This window comes from Rhipicephalus sanguineus, chromosome 1 (assembly GCF_013339695.2).
Source record: "Rhipicephalus sanguineus isolate Rsan-2018 chromosome 1, BIME_Rsan_1.4, whole genome shotgun sequence".
Taxonomy (NCBI): domain Eukaryota; kingdom Metazoa; phylum Arthropoda; class Arachnida; order Ixodida; family Ixodidae; genus Rhipicephalus; species Rhipicephalus sanguineus.
Window position 1 is genome coordinate 262,639,417 of NC_051176.1, and position 21,003 is coordinate 262,660,419.

General features: G+C 42.7%; 3 protein-coding genes across 3 annotated transcripts in view; 1 reads left to right on the forward strand and 2 right to left on the reverse strand.

Moving 5' to 3' along the window:
* LOC119378858 (nuclear factor of activated T-cells 5) overlaps nt 1–21,003 on the reverse strand; it is a 128,477-nt gene that overhangs the window by 16,151 nt on the left and 91,323 nt on the right. The window lies entirely within an intron of this gene.
* On the reverse strand, nt 1,351–15,087 carry LOC119378862 (dnaJ homolog subfamily B member 9). The gene is made up of 4 exons (XM_037647909.2): nt 14,908–15,087; nt 10,051–10,282; nt 9,040–9,477; nt 1,351–5,396 (listed from the first exon to the last, which is right to left on the reverse strand). The coding sequence occupies exons 2-4, from the start codon at nt 10,262–10,264 to the stop codon at nt 5,326–5,328; spliced, it is 723 nt and encodes a 240-aa protein (XP_037503837.1). The 5' UTR covers nt 10,265–10,282; nt 14,908–15,087; the 3' UTR covers nt 1,351–5,325.
* LOC119378860 (uncharacterized) lies at nt 15,977–20,787 on the forward strand. The gene is made up of 4 exons (XM_049411605.1): nt 15,977–16,310; nt 17,243–17,411; nt 17,484–17,607; nt 17,714–20,787. Exons 1-4 carry the CDS (start codon nt 16,043–16,045, stop codon nt 17,948–17,950), a joined length of 798 nt encoding a protein of 265 aa, XP_049267562.1. The 5' UTR covers nt 15,977–16,042; the 3' UTR covers nt 17,951–20,787.

Sequence of the window (21,003 nt, forward strand, 5' to 3'; positions counted from 1 at the left end):
GTGCTTTTGATAATGCGACTCGAAGGCTTCAGCGTAAAAACACTCGCTGCCTGTACCATGCTGCAAAACTTTCTTTTCTTGGTTTTAGCAAATTAAAATTGAGACTAAACGTCATCTAGTTTTATCTACTTTAAGCAACATATAAACGTGTTTTGTTAATGACCCGAACATGCGAAAAATTGAAGTCTGCAAGGCTACTTTCCACTTGCTTAAACTTATTGGTCTGTAAGGGTCAGTCAGTTGGCCTCTGGGAAGGGGGCTTACAAGATACCCTAAGTTAGAATTAAACAAAAGGAATCATTGTGTTTATTGGCTATACACAATGTTTATCTTCATGCTTAAATTGATTTTTTTTTGCATAGCAAAAGAATAATGAACATCAAATTCTGTGGTGTGCAAGCTTTCGAAAATTTCAACTTCTTTTTCAGTATAATAATACAAGAGTGAAGAATGGCCTACTTGTGCATCAACAGTATATGATGCATGAAAGGGCCCTTCACAGGCCCCATTGCAAATTTTTATAATACACCAGATATTGCAAGTTGTAATGAAAGATTTATCTCATATTAGTTCATTATTTGAGGAGATAGCATTGAATAATTTTCTGGCTGTGCTGCCAGAAGGCGAGTTTCACTGACAACTGCCCTCCTCTTTGCCTAAACTAGACAGGTTGTGATGGTGTTCCTCACCTGCTTTCTCCCATAATGAAGAAGGGAGACTGTGTCACCGCCATGTGATGCACAAGTACTGACAAGTTCTGGCTCCTCCTTTCTATCGTCCTTTTTAGGCTGCACAGTGCTTTTCAGCGCACCGCATCGGATGACTGACCAATGCAATGGTATGTCACGTATCGAGTAGCGCGGCATGCCTAAGGCATTTATGTGTGTCAACTTGACTCTTGCTGAAAGTGCAAATCCCTCAGGAGGAGAGCGCAGTCTTCTGTTTAAATCTGAGAGTCCAACTGCTTTTGGACCACACAGCCATATCATACCTCATGGAAGCAAATCGCCACTACATCAATCTAGGCGCTGCATCGTTTGTTTGCCATGCCGAAACCTGATGAGGGCCCTTTTAAGCTATAAAGCAGCACATCAACTAGCCCACTGGCGTTACTACATCTTCAATTGCCCATAGTGTGTGCTCTACAAGGTACAGATCGCTTTCATGTTCACATAAGGCTGAGTTTCTTGAAAGATGCCTCAGTAAGTTAAAAGGAGAACAAACAGAAACTCAGACCTATGATGAATGCACACTCATTTGAAAGGAAACTAGGCGTGATGAGCGAGTTACCCACTAGCCACTCACACTGTTGCACTAATCATCACGCCATACATTTCACAGAAGCAGATTAACGAACCATAAACATTTTATTGCTGCCATTCACATTTCAACAGTGGATGCCAACAGAATCGATGTACTGGAGAGTTGGTAGTAAAGTCTTTACAATCCAAAGCACAACAAACTCGAGAAATACTACAGCATTACAACATTTAAGCTCAGTAGAGAATACTAAAAGCACTGCTTTCAAAGGCTCTTGCTTGCTCAACTCATAATTTGTAAATGGTGCAACACTATAATTCAAAGGAGCACACTGCGGCAGAATGGTTTCTCGGGCATCGAGAGGAGCAATTAAAAGTTGTCCTTTCAAATTTATAACCTAGTTTGGCATACAAAGACCTCTTTTCTGATGCCATATATTCATGTACACTAGTGATTACTGTACAAAATTCTGCACTGTTCTTGTCTGAACACAGGTCACTCTCACCACAACCATGCAACACTCACGTGACCTCAGTAAATGCACAAAAGTCGCAGCTTCGGACATTGACCTGGAATGCCAAGACTAACTAAATTTCGGACTTCACCAGCTCATTTGATTGGCACTACCAGCTATATTGTTGTGAACATAACTAGCGTCTTTTCATCTCTCAGAGCTGAACGGAGCATGGATATGAGATGGAGGGCTGAGGATTAGTTTTGATTGCATGGAGTTTATTGTTGCATGCTGATTGCTTGGTTCACTTTAGATTCTGCCACAATTCGAATGGGGACATCGATGACGGTGTTGGTAAGAATGACCTGGCTATATGCCAGTACAACGCTGCAGTCTGCCACAAAAGCTAACGAAACCCGACAAGATGTCAATGAAACACCAGCAGTTGGAGAACAGACAATGGTGTCCGTACCTTTAACTAGACCACTTAGTAAAACCTTTTCAACACAAAAGTTGATTTACAATGTAAACTACTGAAACTTGTATAGCAGGTGAGAGTTGCAAAAGCCTTCATTCCTTTAGATAAAAACCTTTGCTTTTTTCCTCTCTTTTGGGCTAGTAGCACTGCAACCAACAGCATCAAAGCATGGTTCAATATTTTGGGCCAACAAGGCTACTGTACAGTTCACACAGTTTTTAAAAACCTAACACTATGTACAAATATTTACAACGAATGGTAAATGTACAGAGCTGTAGTGGAGTGTGTGACACTTCCTAAACACACAAGAAAAACACAACCAACACGGAAGTGTCTAAATAAACACACGGTGCTACACCCCAACCCCACGATGACAAAGAGCATTTAAGGCCATTTGGTGTAAATAAATACTTAAAAACTTGCATTTGTGAACAAACAAATAAATTTGGGCAAAATAGAAACAAACTATACGTGCGTACTCTGATATGTATGACTGACTACATTTCTGTTGGGCGAAAGGTGAGTGAAGGACTTGCATCATAATAATAATATCCTTATTTCCCATCTATGCAAAGGTTGATGGAATGCACGAGACTAAAATCAAGTCACAACGTTTCGTTGCTTTTTTTCATTCTTATGTTATCACCGGTGCCATGTGGCAAGCCACTGATAATAGCGGTGTCTGATTGACAGCTAAAAATGACAGAGTAAGAAAGAATGGAAATGTTGCAATGGATCATTAAAGGTATCACCCAAGAGTAAAAGAATGAGACAAAAAACCCTTTAAGCACCGAGCATACAAGAGCACAAGATGAAACAAATACCTTCCACAGGCACGATTGTCTCTCTAGCATAACAAGTGGCACTGTAAAAGCACTCTGATGCAGTTCATATTTGCGATGAATCGCCGTGCAAAATAAATGCAGGAGTACAACTAGAACTATTCCTGTTCGCTACTCAGAGTTGCATACTGTAATATAGTCGGACCCAACTTAAGAAGGCAGAAGAGGCCCCGCCCAGATGACTGAAGCGCTGCAGCCGACTGCCTCCGTGGGCAAAGCAACAGCCCCACCCGTGTACTCAGTGATGTTCTCCAATAGCGGGGTCACCGATCATCCGGCTTATTACGTCATTCCAGAGCGCATGCTTATTGGCGCAGAATTGTGTGCGTCCCTCTCTGAGGTGGAAATGTTGCTGCCTTCTAAAGTTGTACCAGACTGTAGTATGAGATGAGAAAACTGGACAATAATTCTCATAGCAAGGGCGGTACTGTGTAATCAGCTATGTCCTCAAGTGACAGCCTAGTGCCTTTCAAGGCGTGACGTAAATTCACAGATATGAAAGAGAAATTATTGCATGCGGCGGTTCTCCGGAATTGTGATACTGCTGTCAGTACCTCCTAAATTGGGTCTGATTGCTCAAAAACTCTAATAGTTGCACGACACTTGACCTCGGTTTGCTGCAAAGACGTCTGCAGCTCTTTAAACACACGCTTAAAGCGAGTAAAAAAAGAAATGCGGGAGATTACTAGCCACTTCAGCAAACTATTAGTCCTCAATAACAATTCTTCAACAAAGAGGTCGAAACAGTAAGAGGTCAACACCTTTGGATCCCAACGATTAGCGTATACACAACTAAGTATAAAAACACAACCGTTTCCTACTAGTGCTGCGATTTCCAGAAAATCTAGAAGAAATCGACGACATTGCAAAGAAGTCAAACTCACTAGGTAGCTCATCTAAGGGGACCGGATTTTCCTTCAGTTTTCATTAAAATTACATTGATGTAGCATCATCAGCATATGCTCATCTCAATCTTGTCCCAATAAAATGTTATAATGGGCCAAACATAAATGAAGGTGCACATTTATAACCCATCTATAAGACGTCTAAACATGTCCATAACACACCTGCGTAAGTACCAGATTTATGTTTCCAGCACCATCAGCATGAGCTTGCATCATGGCTGCCCAACTAACTAACCATTAGACTGTACAAGTTAAGTGCCAATCTGACACCAATGTTCTTGCAACGTGTTACTGCCACAAGGGCTACTACGTAACGCTATTCACCATTGCTCAGATTGTGTAGTCTATTTTGATGAAAACAGACTTAAATTTCCAGTGTGCTACATAACGCAACTTTCTTACATCAGCTGGATTACTTGAAGAAACAGACGCTGCATGCAAAATGAATTGCGCAGTGACATTAGCTAATTAACCAGATTTCACTAATAATCTTTGTAATTCATTTCATGTGCAGGTAATATTAGTACCCAAGCAGCACAGAAAATAGTATTCATTAAGCAGAAATGATGTGCACATCACCAGTTACAGTAAATAATGTCCTCAAAACGCATATGAAAAGAATCGTTCGGTTAATACTTATAAGCTCTCTGTTACTGCTTCACATTGGATTCCACAATTCGCACTTACTCTAGGGCGATTCATTGAGATGATAATTTGCGAAAGTATATTAGCTGGCGTCTGCCTGTTCAAATAGCCCAAGTGATGAGAGAGAATTGCGAAATCTACCACAAGTGATCTTTAATGTCTGTTTCTGTTGAAACAGTTAACCTGGTATATAATGTAGGCATCTGTTCTGCTGGCTACATACATATGTATACAGCAACATACATGGCAAAACATCGTCACCTTCAGCAATAATTTTCACTTTTGCTACTCCGAGCCAAGTGCCGCGCTACATTATTTGTTCCTCCCAGTGGCTCAATTATCAAAGTATATAGAAAGGCTCTGTAATCCTGTTAATACTTATCTGATTTCGTGGCACTGGCTGATCGCATATGCCTGTATTCACACAGTTTCAGCTGTTAAAGTTTCTTTAGCGCTGCAGCCAGTCAGAACCTTCAATAGGCAAACGATTTACTAACAAAAAAAAGGAAGAATGTTCTAAGGAAAGACTTGAGTATGTACAAAATATAAAACAACAAAACAAATCCATAGCCAGATAGCAGCAGTCAGTAGAAAATCGCGGGCTCAGCCCAAACATCACAGATCAGAGCACAGTGCTCCAGGCAACGTGCTTTCTGTGAGCACGTGCTGTGGGCACCTGAAATTTGCAGTCCTGGATTTTGCTCAACGCGGGGAGACTCACTCGCGAAGCTTCTTTGGTTCTTACGAGCACTGGGTGTACGTTGTCACCATGTTGCCAACTCTCTGCGTGACAGTCTTGCAGTGGCCTTGCCCTACACACGAGAAAAAGAGGCAGAGAAATGTAGTATAATTAGTACTAGTAAAAATATGACCTCGGAATCCATAATGAAATAAGTTGTTTCATGCCCCAGTCAACATTATCGGTCCTCCGTTACTGCCCGACTTCAACAATACAATAGGAGTGCACTCCTGGAGCAGGTGCTACTAAGATTATGTAACTGAAATTGTACTCATTAGCTAATATAAAATTCAAAATTTTGGAAATCTATCCACAGATGGCATAATTATGGAAATTATGCCATCTATCGGCCATGCTATCAACCGGCAAAGCGTTGCACGAATCAGTGCACAAACCATTACATGAAACGCAGATGTGGAATCCTGTTGGTAGGGCCCATGGCCAGGGTTGCCAGGTTTGGCTACTTTGCTAGGATGTTGGTAGCAGAAAAAAAGTCTTGGCTACTTTGTTGTTCCCTCGATTCGAGCTAAATTATCAGTATCTGATGACGTCGCAGCCGCTGGCTTTCGAGTATGTAGTGTCAAAGCATGGCGACCGATGCATGTTTCCAACGCCCGAAATTGAGTTTGGGAGCTGCATTACACAAGAGAAAGTACCTTTGGGTACATGACAGGTACTCGAGGAAAACTGTTGCATGGGGACTCATTTTGCAGACCATCTATTGCTGAATGCGACTTTAGGTCGCAATGGGAAGTCAACAGGGCCACCAAAAGCACTCCGCATCCAGCGCGCTTTGCACTCATTGACATTAGGAATCAGACGTGCGACAAACTGCTTGTGATTTCCTAGGATTAGGTACGGACAGCCACTTCACAATACTAATTGCTCGGACTGTGTCGTCACACAAGAAATGATTGTGAAAGTGACTACAATTTGTGCTTCAAACCTAGCAAGTGTGATATTGAGCACACCCGTGCTGTACTTGTTTTTACTGCCTTCACAAAGCTGTCACTTCTGGACCTTTTAAGAAAACTTACATAAGACGCGTGAAGAGAGTCATTTCTGCAACAGCGCAAGAATCTGTCATCCTGCATCAAATGATTGCTAAAGTCAACAATTTGAGCTTGAATCTAACCAATTTCGTTTTTGAAGTGTTCATGCTGTTGTTATTTACATTATCTCTAAGAGGCTTCTGCATTTAGTCATGTAAATAAAAACGTCGCAGTCTTTTTTTCACGCACGCTTGGCTTCATTTGGCTACTTTTACTGCCAATAGCTAAAATTGGTTCTAAAAAGACGGCGTGCAAACACGGACACAAGAAAGAAGTCAGGACACCACAAATGCCGACTAACAACTGAAGAGACGCACAACGGCAGAAAAGAAAGAAGGCACGAAAACTTATGTGCGCATGCCCATGCAATAGGCGAACCTATCAATCCGGCATGCGTGGGGTTCTACGTGGAAGATAACTTTTAAGGCATTTGATTTCATCTTTATGCAAGTTAATCGATGGTTGGCTCATGCACGCGCTACCACTATTCTCGATATGCCATGCTTCAATCATCAGGCGCATTTCTGCATTTCTATGCCGGTACAACACTGCGCATTCGTCGAATTTTGACGTGCACTTACAATGTCGACAATGTAAAGATAGATTAGAAGGTGTGCCTCCGGTTGCACTGCATTGGGCTATGGCTAGAGGTCCCCTCTTAAAATTGTAGTGTTTGATAATATGCACCAACCAGCCCTGTCTTTTTAGAATGAATACTTACCAACTAGCTCAGCTCTCTGTTATTCTAAGCTAAAGTTGGCTACTTTTCGGCTAGTTTTTCCAAGGTATTGGCTAGTTTTTGTCTTTTCAACCTGTTAACCCTGCCCACTGCATCTATGGTGAAATGACAGAAGCCTCAAGCGCTCAATGTGCTAGCTTGCAAATCACAAAGGGTTTCCTATTTCCCCTGTCAATGCTCGTGTAGTGATTACTGCATTGGGCTTCTGCGCTAGAGGTCCCATGTTTGACTCCTGCGGAAACATTTTGTCACTTTCTCATTTCTTGCATTCTTTTTTACAATTTATTACTTGTTTGTCTATTCATCCTGTCTTGTTTATACTAGGGTGCACTGCCACCACGTACATATATATGGTGGCAGGGTACCCTAATATAAAACACTCACATAAGCTTTTGTCGAACCTTTCACTCATAATGATACCTATAATTCTTAGGCATTATTAAGTGTCCTTCCACTACACTCAAACCTCATTATAACAAAGTCACATCTGTCACAAAAATAACTTCGTTATACCCAAAAATTCGTTATAAATGTTTATTTGTAGCACTGTACCTATGAGAAGACTATTCTTCGTTTACTTCGTTATAACCGATAATTCGTTATATCGAGGTTTGAGTGTAAATAGAAAACACGGCATGTGATGAACGCATCAGCTTCACCGACTCAATGTGCACATTACGGCAGCATTTACCACCATCCGTTCCATGCTCCTGCTCCAAATTCTGACAAAAGAATGGGCAAGCTAGCCTTTTTTTAAAGACCCCGGTTACCAACATGTTTTATTTCTGCCACCATAAGCCATCTCACGATAACACTGCCTTACAGATTGCATGCTGCCATCTACTAGAAGAACGACAAACCACAAAAACTACACCACCCCATCCATGGTATTGCTGGATAACCAAAAGTACTGTCAACGAGCTGACTTCATCCTTGGCGTCTTTGCTCCAAATCTGTTGATAAGTCAGGCTCATACATGGCATGCAGGCCATAGATGAGCTAGGCTCGAAATTTCAGTGGCCATGCCGAAGACCAAGCCGTTGGTTCTCATTTACATTTTCGGTCTGGCATCACTTCCAGCAAACGGCAACAGAATTTTTGTCATTTTTGCGTAATCTTCCACATGCCTGCCTATATACGTAGCACGTCACATTTTCAAATAAAGCATTTGGCTGTCGGAACTCTGCCTTGCAACTAACTTCCCTCGTTCCAAGTCCTGCCTCTTAAAATTGTACTGTTTGATAATATGCACCAACCATCCCAAATGAACGCACTGGTAGAAAGAATGCACTTCTTGCAAAAGATACCAACATGGTATTTGACAAGTACAGCCTACCAATAGTGCAAAGGTGCAAGGTTCGTCTCTTACAGTCTAATTAGCATGTCACCGCTTGCCACTGCATTTAGCTTAACCCTCTAAGGAGTAAATCATGAATGAGTGTTGATCAAGGTGTCAAAGTTACAATATAGTCTATTAAAAGCGCTGGACACTCCGTTGTTTAAGAAAATTGAGATGGTAGGATATTGCTTTCTACATACTGCACACAGCCATGGTAATTATGGAGTAATTATCTATCTGTAGTGCGGCTGGTGATATTGTATTTTTTTTTAAGAAATTGAACCACTGACTCAAAGTACATGCATAAGTAAACTATTAGCAACAAGTGTTGCGAGAAATTAAAGATTATTCTTTCATCACTGATGTCCTTAGTGACATGTCAAACATCCCATCAAACGTACTGGTGTCTTTGACCGACAGATCATCTATACACAGCATGCTGCAAGTTAAACACAAACTGAGTATGGAGAGGTTTTTTTCCATCCAAAAGCCGTCCCTCGTTGCAAGTGGCAAAAACAAATCTCGTGCACAAACGTGTACGCACGACCTGATGAAAATGAACAGTACAACTCGAGTGAGCACTTACCACCACTCCGCTGGTGAAACATGTTGCTGTGGTGATTCTGCGCATGGCGCGCAAAGTGCGAACTCGCGAAGGAGTCACCACCGCCGAAGACTTCCCCGAAGGGCCCGCCACCGCCACCCATCCAGCCGTCACGTTCGTCGTCGAAGTCGGAAAAGAGGTCGTCCATGTTGAACGCATTGCCAAAGAACGAGTGTGGGCCTCCGTGGCGATGGTGTTGGTGTGGCTTCTGCTGGCCAAAGTCAGGATGGCCGTGGTGGAAGTGCGCCCTGCCGTGCTGCTGCTGGTGGAAGTTGAAGGCGTCGTCGAAGTGGCGGAAGAAGTCGTGCATGTCGAAGTCGTGGAACTGCGAGTTGGCTCCGTCGCCACCTTGCTTGAAGGCGGAGCTGCCAAACTGGTCATACTTCTTGCGCTTCTCGGCATCCGACAGGACCTCGTAAGCTGTTGGAGCAAGTGACAAAAAGAAAGATCACTAACACAGGTCTGAAATACACATTCCATGCCTTACTAAGACCCCTTTGTACATGGGTCTGAAATTCATTGAAGAATAGTACGGAAATGACTATGTATGTGAAATATTCACACTGAATATGAAGACCAACGCACTTATAACAGTATGATAGTGGCTTAGTGATATTACCGGCACAACTTTTTAAGAAAAATGACTCCAGTTTGGCACAGGCTGTTGCGTTGTCAACGAAGGCAAGCGTAAACAGTGACGTGTGTTTCAATCCAATATTTTAAGCAGGTGGGTATCTGAGAATCCCAGGAGATTACAGTTTCAAATGCCAACTTCCGTACTCTACTCTTATGTCTGACACAGACTTTGAGGCAGCTCAGAAATTTGTAGTCTATGGTGTACCAGAAGAGCATCCAAGCGCTGCTGTAACGAAACTTGTACTTAATGCATTTTCGCCAGAGACATTTCCAACAGGCCCCCTGATTTGATCAACACTACAAGTATTGTGAAAGGAAATGAACGAAAAACCAAGGCAAAGCATGCAGTCTACTTGCCTTGCGCGATATTCTTGAACTTTTCCTCGGCATCTGGCGCCTTGTTCTTGTCCGGGTGGTACTTGAGGGCCAGCTTGCGGAACGCCTTCTTGATCTCCCGATCAGAGGCCGTGCGCTTGACGCCCAACAGCTTGTAGTAGTCTTCCTCCTCTGCTGCTGTTGCCACCGTCAAGACCGCTGCCCACACCAAAAGAAACACTGGCCACCACTTCATTGTATGTGCTGAGTGGACCTGCAAGAACATCGACAGCAAAAAAAATACCCTGTTATTACAAACAATATTTCTTTTGAGTTCGTCATCCGTTTACTTAAAGCTTAATTGCGGGCTTTTATTTGACACCCCAAGACAGCACAGTGGCCTGTGAAAAATGCTGGCCATTGTCCAACTGCTGTTCTTTACCATGCGCCCGAAGCGCAGTGCACAAGAATTTTTGTATTCCACCCCATCAAAATTAAGCACTCGGGGTTGAGATGTAGCTTTTAACTTCTTGCTCAGCGGCACAACACCAAAGCCAATGAGGTACAGTTGTAGGCGTTGATCTACTTGACTGAGGGAAAAATACTGCCACCAAACCTAAAGCAGAACGTATTTGCCCTGTGACAGAGAATTTTATACTACACGCAATGGTAGTGTCAGAATTATCCATAATTTTCACCAGTAAAGATTGAACTTGCTGTGCAAAATACCAATCTCTCTTTATCCCACTAATGAAGTAGACATGCAAACAGGCACGTAAATTTTCCAACTTGCAACACAGCCGTTGACCAGGGGAATGTGTGCGTGGGGCGCGATGTCACCTTATGCTCCCCCATAACTGACGTGTCTGCATTCAAATGAAAGTTTTCACATGCATACAGTAAACCAACTTTATATGCCAGCTACATGTGAGAACTACCACTGCAATAGGTATTATTTGTAAATAGTACACAAACATGAGCCAACAAAATATTACACTGGATACCTATACAAAAACGTATTTCACATTGTCCGAAGTCTTTACAACATTTACAATTATGCACAGAAACCAACACGCATATGCTTTCTTATCTTATTTCACCATGGCCTGACAGAGTGTAAATTGTTTTCCTAAGGCAGGTTTCGGCTTGCAGGGCCTGAGTACGAAGTACCCAAACAAACATTCGGTGGCATAGGTGGATGCTTCCAAATCAGGTTCTAGAATTTCTCACGAAACGCTCCTTGTGACACTGGGGCACTAGAACAAGTGATGGCACATCTCATGACAGATAACAACATACATCTCAGTCCAAGATATAAAAACATGTGCAGTGAATGTGTCGTGATTTGACAAACAGTCAATTCAACCTGCCTTTTTCACTTCAGACATACTTAATGCCCCAAAAAATACCACCCACGCATATCAAACATTTAGTTCAGTTCTAACATCAGACAATTTTGTAACAATTATGTGCCTCCTGTTACTTCGTTCAAGCATATCCCAGGGAAATTCGCTACAAAAAGAAAAAAGATTTCTACACATGACTGGCAACCAAGTAGGCAAAAGTCATGGTGCCCAGTGAATACACCTGACAGCAACAGCAACAAATTCTTCTAACTCCTCAAACTCAAGGAGAGTTTTTGGCAAAATATGGGAGCTGAGTGGCATATGCTTTCATTTTGACAGATGACAAGCATATGAAGATGTGATGGAAAGTGCACAATAAATATACATAGATTACTTGAGTGCCGCTTTACATATCCATATTTCACGTAAAGCACATCGTGACTTGAGCACTCCATTAGTTGCTTGCTTCAACTATCATCCGTTCAGTCATAAGTACGAAATCAAAAATATATATATATAATGGACAAATGCTGCCAAGTTGAACCAGTTATGGAATCCAAATCACAGATTAGTGCCTAAGAAAGTAATAACGCACAATTTTTGGTATGATGCAGACATATGCTTCTCCTGAGTGGAGCTTTACAACAGAAAAACATTCAGTGCAGCATGCCTCAGGTCGGAGGATAAAAGTTTCTGGTTAGGACAAAGTCCCACAGGAAAGCTGACTAGCATATACAATGTAAACTACACATTTTTCACATCTTATTGTCTTCCTTCATTTTACAGTGCTATCCATGCATCGAAGATGTGTAACTTAGTAAGCACTACATAGATGCAACATATCGTTATGTGGCGTGTCACTGCTAATTCACACTCAGGTCACTGCTCTGAGTTTAAGGACACAAAAGCACGCAAAAATTCAAAAAAGAATAAATTTCAATTTTTTTTTCTATAAATATCAAAGTACATTGTTTTCTACATGATTTCATGCATCACACTTCATCCTGCAGAACTTTTATCAACTTAAAAAAGCAATCTGAAAGCAATGCAACCAGCAACACACCCCCTTTTACGGACATGGTTTTCGTAGCTTTCTTTCATCATAAATCGACAAAAAGCATGAAGTTTCTTTTTAGGTGAAAGAAAAGGCTGTCTGGCAACAATGTCAAGTTGTCAGCCAAGAGTGAATAAATAAGTTAGAAAATGTTGGCAGAGCGAAAAGCGTGAAATTTAAGTTATTTACCTTGAACTTGTTTTATCAAGACATTTTTTATCATGTCGGTGCAATTATTTTCCAAATGACAAAAGGTAGCATGCAGAAATCCTTGTGCACATAATAAATGTTTATGTGGCGGTATATGACCTACAATTGAGGCTGTAGAACGAATTGTAGCGTAGAACGAACTACAGGAAGTAAAAAATCTTTAATAATTTTCTTTTTCGGTATAATAAAACAATTCGAGTTCAGTGGATAGAACACAAGGCACTGAACAAAATGATGCAGACATCTGGCTGCTATCCCTATTAGTTGCTGAAGAAAGTGCACCAAAACATGGCCAAATTATATAGGAAGTACAGGGCCTATCCTGTCCCCTTAATATACTAATAAGCATATGTATAGGCATACTTATAATGACAAAATGCAACTGCTTAAAGCTAGATTCACTGCCAACTGATGGGAATATTTATAGAGACATTCACTAGACATTACGGAACATGCCTTTTTGTGTACAGTCCAAAAAAAAGAAAGAAAGAAAAAACAGTCAAAACTAAAGGATATCTGCAGAGTACATAGACCATACAATACAATGTCTAGATCAATGCGAGACTAACAATTTATAAACCTTAAAATTACTCGTGCTGCGGGAATACTAAATTTTCATGACAAAACAAGAGATGCCTTTTTTTTTTGCATATTTAGCTACCAAGCACAAAGTGTATGGCTGATAAACAACCGTCCGGACAAGCCCGACGCGTTTTCCTATATCCAGGAGGCCTGGTCCACTTTTTCTACGAGATGACCTATTTATAGCTCCCAACAGGTTGCGGCTACAGGTGTCTGTGCTGATGCAAGATTTCATGGGTCGGGCCCGGAAGTGCGTGAAATGATAAACTGTGTGCTGCTGAAAACATATCTATCGATCAGTTCTCCATGATATCAAGTTAGATAACCAAAACTTCAATTAAGCTTTTTTTTTCTTGATGTGATAGTATTCTTGTACATTCCAAAATTAATTTTTGCCCAGAATTATCGAGCAATATGCCGTGGCTTTTATTTTTCGTATGTAAATTCAAGTAACCTCGAAAGTGAAACTTCAGTTCACTGACCTATCATAAGATTTCAAAAACAAAAAGGTGTTGAAATATGCAATGACATTACAAGGAGTCGCAGTGATGTGCTAGCAGAATAAACTGGCAATGCAAGTAAGTACAATTTGTGCAAGTAATTCATTACTTTCCATAAACAAAGAAGCAAAAAAATTTTGCATTGCACACTGGTTGAAGAGGAAAATTGTAATGGCAAGTTAAAAAAAAAAAGAAATTCTTCGTGTCATGCTGTCAGCCATTCTGTTTAGCATCATAGTGAAGTTTGCGTGTTGTTAACGGAGAAAAGAACTGACTAATGTTTGAACGTGCTACAGCTGAAACCTGCGTTACTGCACCCCTTTTAACTACTACCCATATACACCATTTGGACAATAGACATCAAACAAAAGGTGAATGGCTCATCAGTTGGCAAAGATTACCACAGCTGTTATTTCGTGTAATTTTCTGCTACTTTATGCAGTAAACCTTGCTGACAAGTTGCAAACAAAGTTCGCAAGCCTCCCCACACATTAACCTTTAAAACGCCTCTTCGTGACACGAACCGCTTTAACTGGGAAAAGATTTGAACGTAAGCAGTCACACGCTGCAATTTTATTACAGAGTAATAACTAAGCATTCAAGTATTCATTTATATCCTAACGGTTTGCTGAAGCTGCGCTTCGCAATTCTTGTAGTAGCTCAGGCAGCTTAGGCCACGTACTCCTTGCGAGAGAATCGGTCACAGCTGACGCTACAGCTGGGAAATTTGAAACCGCGTTTGCGACATCAAAGCTCACGGCCACTGGATGCGTGAATTCGCACTGTCACTGCTATAGTTTATAGAACACTGTAGCTATAGCTTACAAGAGACGCGCAAATAAGCCACCGTCTTTCTGATAAGAAAAGCGACACTGATCTAACAATTGCCTTTCATCCCGTGCGGAAACACGCACTCCTACTCGCGGATCTGGTTGCTACACGTACGGAGCCTGTTTTGTGGCAGCATGACATTAAAAAAATGCGTTCCGCTACCGAACAAGAAACGTAAGCCATGAACCTCATAAAGATGACGTGTTACTGACATGATCCGGCGAGTACACAGCAAGGAAGCAAAACTTTTTGGAGAAGCCACAAAACAGAGGCGGGCCTCTCAAAAGATCCCGAAACGACCGCGGGCGTGGAAAACAGCCGAATTAAACCATTCAACGAGATGCGCGCAATCAAACGAAGCGCGCGTCGGTCTCACCTTGACAGTACGATCAAAACAGTCCGGGGGCAATCAAAGCGACAATCGCTGAATGCTAAAAAGTAGAAGGTACGCGCAGGTATTCCCGGCACGAACGTCTTGGACAGGAATGCGAAACGAGTCGCGGAGACAGGTGATATCTGCGCTGCAAGGGGGACCTTCGTAGGTACACGAAGTCTTTTCCCATTGGCCCTACGCCTCGGTCGAGAGAAAGCGGCGGGGAGAAGGGAGAAATATAGGCCGGCGCGGACGGCGACTCGGGCGCAGTAAACCAAAACAACGCCAGAAATTGCGCTCGATTGTCCACGTCTCTTAGTTTAGTGTGTGCGGGCCGTTGCCGACGACGCGCGACTGGCGCGCAAACACCGAGGCGCTTGGGCGGGGATCGGTACCAGCAAAACCGCGGATTCGGTCACTCGGAGCAGTAACAAAGCTCGGCATCACGCAAATGCTTCTCGCGTCAACTTACCGATATCGGTTGGAGCTCTCTTTCAGACAATTTTGAGACCTGCCGCACAGGCACTCGAAAAATTCACAGAAGGAACCCGAAAGTAGCACACGCGCGGCCGCTACTGTACGGCCGCTACATTTGTGTTTCGATTTTAGGACTGATGATATCTTTGGCGATGACGTTTTCGTGCAGGCAATGACAACAATGACAAGCGATGAGTTTGTATGAGCGGCATTCTTAACGGAAAAACTAGTTTATACAAATGAACGCTTTTTTTTCAGACGCAGTAAAAAGCTGGCTTATAAAATTGAGGGCCAGCTGTCACTCGACATTTGAGGAGCAATAGTGTTTTCCTACTCTCTCTTTCTCTCTCTCTCTCTCTCTCTCTCTCTCTCTCTCTCTCTATATATATATATATATATATATATATATATATATATATATATATATATATATATATATATATATATATTATATATAGACCTACTCCATGTTTGTAAACAGCGGTAGGCGCCGTCGATATAGAGGGTGGTTATACCGACGTCCCGGCTCGTAACTTCCGCCCACGATGTCCGGCGGGAAAGCCCGACTCTGTGCCTCTGCGCCATAAGCGGCGAGGCGAGGGCTCACATGTGCGCCAGTTAATAAAAAGTTGCTGCGATACGCGACTCGCCACCGCATTCAATGTTTCCAGCGAGTGAGTACTTCAGGAGCCTAAGTGCTGCTCATCAGCAGCGCTACAGTGAGAAGCTGCTTATTTATGGAGTGCAGTGCCCTGATCCATACGGAATACCATCCAACGAGTGGGTTCACGACGCCGAGGCCAAACGACTGTGCCCACCGGTGAAAATGACAAACGTGGTGATTTACTTGCTGTTTTCGCCTAGTCAATTCACACCCGAAAGCGTCGAGAACTATAAGTCTCTACAAGCGTACAACTATTTTGAATCAGGTGAGTGTTTGGTGCAATTTCGGTTTGGTTACGCTTGACTCAGTGTACGCACGTGGTAAAACAACGTTTGCTTGGTCTGCCTGCGCAGCAATCCGAGAAGCATTTTACCTGTGTTTGCTTTTTTCACGATACGTGAAGTGTGAGGCTCATCTGGTGTTTGTGACACAGACGAACGCCATGCAATTTAAAGCGTCTACACATCTTTGCCAACAGTAATGACGGAGCTGCATTGAACGTGTTCGCGCGATGGGTGCTACGAAAGGCGCGTCATTTAACTTTTCGTTATCACGTCCGCTATCGGGTGAAAAACTCCGCGTACCTTGAACCGTCCTACTAACATGCTACATCGACACTGTATTGATTTGCATTGCGCGATAAATCGTCCCTAATGATCGGTGTTTATTAAAATGAACATGTGTCTAGCTTTGTAACCATAGCTAATGCGCCACTAACACGAGGCAATTTCTATCGCGATGGAGGCTAACCGTGATTTGAATTTCTTTAAGTTGACCCAAGCGAAATTCCCTGCTCAAGGATTTTTTTTTCATCGCTTTAAGCCGGAACTTCCTCTGACTTTCTGTCTTCTTTGGGTTTATATTGGTTGCCTATTTATTTCAATTTAGGTAAGTGAACCAATCCCTACGGTTCGATTTGACGATGGCCTAGATAGCAAGCGATAATGAATGACAAGCACCAGCCCAGATTAAAGATTTCAGAATGCACACATCGCTGTGGGCTGCCGTTGTTGTCCAAGCTTTCACTGTTCAAAATACTTTAGCAACGAAACCAACATTTTCAGTGGTCAACTCAGCTCAGGGAAATGAAACTTGATACTTTTCAGTTGCTTTTCATCACTCTAAGGCTTGATGTACATCTAAAACACTGCCTCGTTTTGAAGTTTTAACTTGCACAACTGTTTTGGACACCTGCAGGGCTGGTCAGAAAATGCCGCATTTGGAAGACAAATACAAACAAAATTTGCATTGTACGTGCTGAAGTCATGCCATCACAAACTGCATCGGCCAATGGCCACGATGTGTGGCTGTGTATTGACAAATTGTCTGGACAGGTGCTGGCTGGTCACTGCCAGTGCAAAGCAGGGTATGTGAACTCGCTGCAGTAAGTAGTACTTGCACAGAGAAGAAGTGCAATCAATATGCCGCTCCCTTTCAGGCTGGGTGAGGTGTGCAGCCATGTTGCTGCCACACTTTTTGCCCTTGAATCAGCTGCACGCTCCCAGACAGACTTGTCCTGCACGTCTCGGCCATGTGCTTGGAGAAAGGCCACCTCCAAAAAAGTAATGTGACTTTGTTCTTTTTTATGTATGTTTGTACTGATACATAATTTTTATCTTGCACCTTCATGCAACGCTCCCTTGTTAGCAGTTCTTGTTACATTTTCAGGCAACCATGGCTGCTCTGGATGAGCTTAATCTGAGCAGGCCAGGGAAAAAGGCACGTAGGCTGGCGCCGGAACCGAAGAATACGTCACAGCCTTTCAACCCGAATGACCAGGAAATATTTGAGAAGCTAAGGCGCGCAGGTGCAAGTGCTGTAGTGTTGCGAAGCATCCCAAAAGTGGACCCAGAGGACACGGATTCGGCTTCTGAGGATGAGGAAATGTACACATTTTTAAGGTAGGAAAATGGGCGTTTGTGCATAGGGCATGTTCACAAAACAAGATTTTTTTTTCTTTTGGTAATTAACTGTGCTGAACAGCAAACACCCCCCCCCCCCCTGCTCCCAAAGGGAAACAAACCAACTTTGTAAACACTACCACAAACAAGACTGCAGGAACCCATTTTTACGTGGGTGGAGGAAATAATTTTGTTATGGTAGTGCAAGTGACGTCTCAGTTATCAACCTCACTCCACTTATATTCATCTCTTGTACGTGCATTATTACTCTGTTCTGTCTGCAGTTTCTAAACGCACATACAAACTCGAAATTGAACTAGTCCTCACATGGAGGTGTTTTTTACAAGTCTGTTCACTGTGCGAGGAAAGGCACATCAAGAAAGCATGTTTGCCATTTAGTAGCTGGGTAGTATGAGAAATATTTCAAGTACAAAAAATTTGAGGCTGACAGACAACGCGTCTTGTAAGAAGAGCCATGCAGTGTTTCACATGCAGCTGTACATGATGTACTCTAGCCTCTTTCGTCAACTCATTCAGGAATGCTAAGAAATCCAGGAGCACGAAGGAGGGATTTCTCGAAGACATGTTTGTACCCTTAAACGAAATCGAAAGAATCGAGAAGTGCACAAGGGTGTCTTCGAAATCTCCCTTGTGGTATGAGGCCAGATATGGAAGGCTCACTGGAACCACAATGCATAGGGTAAGTATGTGTATTCGGGAGATATGTCTCGACTCTTCTGTGTACTGTATGGAAAAACATTGCACTAAAAACATGAGGACAGGAAGGAAAAGTTCCCTTCTTGTCCTTGCGTTTTTGCTCAGCATTTTTTCATTCAATATGCTACACCAACTAGCCTATGTAAAGCTCCTACTGCTTTTGTGTAATTTTGCCTATTCACGTGGAGAGGTTTATTTTTATCCAGGTGAGAACTTTCAAGGACACGACAAATGTTCAAGGTTTCCTGGACAGTATCCTACAGCGACGGCCCCCTCTAAATGTTCAATCCATCAAGTGGGGTCAGGATCATGAGCGGACAGCCAAAGAACACTACCTGGGGTTTATGAAGTCGCAGCACCAGGACTTTGAGCTGCATGACATTGGCTTTGTGATTGACCGTCATGTATGATCCTAATTTTCATTCAAAATTTGCAGGATTCTGCGAATATTAACTCGTCAAATAATGGACGAAGCGTTGTCCTATTTGATTTAGTCTCTAAAATGAGTATGTACTTATGAGAAACTTGCGAATGATTTTACTTCAAATCTTCAACATTGCGTCAAAAACACAACTCAAGCACAAATAAGATAAATTAGGTCTCGGCATTTGTAAACATAGTTTAGTAGCGTGTGCGATGTTCCTTTCTTGCAATCAAATTCCTAGGAAGTATGGTCTGTCACATACAACGCCAGAAGGCTAGAGACAGCAAGCAGCTTGATAAGTCACGGCTCACAAGTGTGCCAGTGTTGTTACTCTGACGCCGCTGATGTGTTTCTTAAATATAGTCAGTTATAATGTTCTCAACCAAATTCGCTACTATCTTGCCAGCTTTCCTGTGACTGCATGAGTATTAACCCAGATACCACAGATTGTAATTGCACGTTGGGTGTCATGGCCCCTTTAATGGGGACAAACATATTCATCATTTATAAAAGCTGTTAACCATTTCTAGGTGCATTAAATACATGTCTAATGTCACAATCTATAATTAGCACAGCTATAACAAAATGCTGGTAAACTAAGTGTGGTTGTTACATTTTAACGAGGCTGTAGAAGAAACCAAGCTTTAACCGACACATTTTACTGTATCTACACGTTTGCTGCTAATCATGCAAACCTATCTCCACAAATGACTTTTTCCATTGTACGTGGTACTGCTCCACGGCTGATTTACTCTTCCCTTCAGGCACCCTTCCTCGGCGCGACCCCCGACGGGCTGTGGAATTGCAGCTGCCATGGTGTTGGCCTTCTCGAGGTCAAGTGCCCTTGGTCCCTAAGGGAGCCTCATCACAAGGCCCTGGAAGCTCCTTTTCTGACTGCTGCTGGCCGCCTTTCGGAGCAGCACACCTACTACACACAGATTCAAACACAACTGCATGTGTGCAGAAAGGAGACGTGCCATTTGATTGTTTGGCTGCCTCATCAATTTGCAGTGATAGAAGTGCGTTACAGCCCCACCTTCTTCAAGCCCCTTTTGCAAAAAGGTCGTCAAGTATGGCTGAAGCATGTGCTTCCAGCTCTTTTTTGAGCAGATACTGGCAAAGGACCTGGCCATTGTCAGACTATGACTCTTTGTGCCAAAGTAAGGGGACCCTGCACCCCAAGGTAAGCGTGTTGGTTTTATCAGCTGTTTGCTTGCTATGGTTCTTCATGACTGTTGTGGCACCAGTCATGTGTCACGTCTCATATTCATATTTGATGTTATTTCCAGGGTGTGTTTATGCATCCAACTGCTGCATCGTACATCAATTTACGTTGCTGGAGGATTTTTAGGGCAGAAGAAATTGATGTACGACACCGCAGTTGGAGCAAAAACTCGTCAAAAAGAAACTAAAGTATAAAACTCTTTGCTTCCTGCCTTCACTGGTGCCAAAGCAGTCGTCAGGACCATAGCAAGCAAACAGCAGATAAAAATAGCACGCGTAACTTGGTTTGCACGGTCCCTTTAAAGGGACCCTCACCAGGCTTGACCACTTTGAGCTGATGAGCACAAGTGCACACAATGGATGCTCATGATCACGCCTGCCAGATTTTGCAATGCTACGTGCCGCAGAGAGAGGTCAAATTTCAGACTGAACACCGCTTTCCCTTGTTCTTGCGGGCGCGCACCCCAGGGTGGAAGGGATGATGTACATCATTGAATGGCCCTATGTAGATGTGTGTGCTTTGACGTCGGTCCTCTATGTAGACATTCGCACAGTAGCACGTGACACTGTGATAATTATTTGACGCGACGTGTGTAGCTTGCATAATTTGATGCTTCAGTAGATTAATGAAATTTGAGAGAAATAAGACACACTGACGCAGTGCATGTGTTTTTCTTTTTTTTTTCTGCTGA

Coding starts and splice junctions, on each gene's coding strand:
- LOC119378862 (XM_037647909.2), bottom strand. CDS start 10,264: ATGAAGTGGTGGCCAGTGTTTCTTTTGGTGTGGGCAGCGGTCTTGACG. Junction 9,478..10,050: donor GTTCAAGAATATCGCGCAAG/GCAAGTAGACTG, acceptor TTGCTCCAACAG/CTTACGAGGTCCTGTCGGAT. Junction 5,397..9,039: donor GTTTCACCAGCGGAGTGGTG/GTAAGTGCTCAC, acceptor TCTCGTGTGTAG/GGCAAGGCCACTGCAAGACT.
- LOC119378860 (XM_049411605.1), top strand. CDS start 16,043: ATGTTTCCAGCGAGTGAGTACTTCAGGAGCCTAAGTGCTGCTCATCAG. Junction 16,311..17,242: donor GTACAACTATTTTGAATCAG/GTGAGTGTTTGG, acceptor GGACACCTGCAG/GGCTGGTCAGAAAATGCCGC. Junction 17,608..17,713: donor GAAAGGCCACCTCCAAAAAA/GTAATGTGACTT, acceptor TTACATTTTCAG/GCAACCATGGCTGCTCTGGA.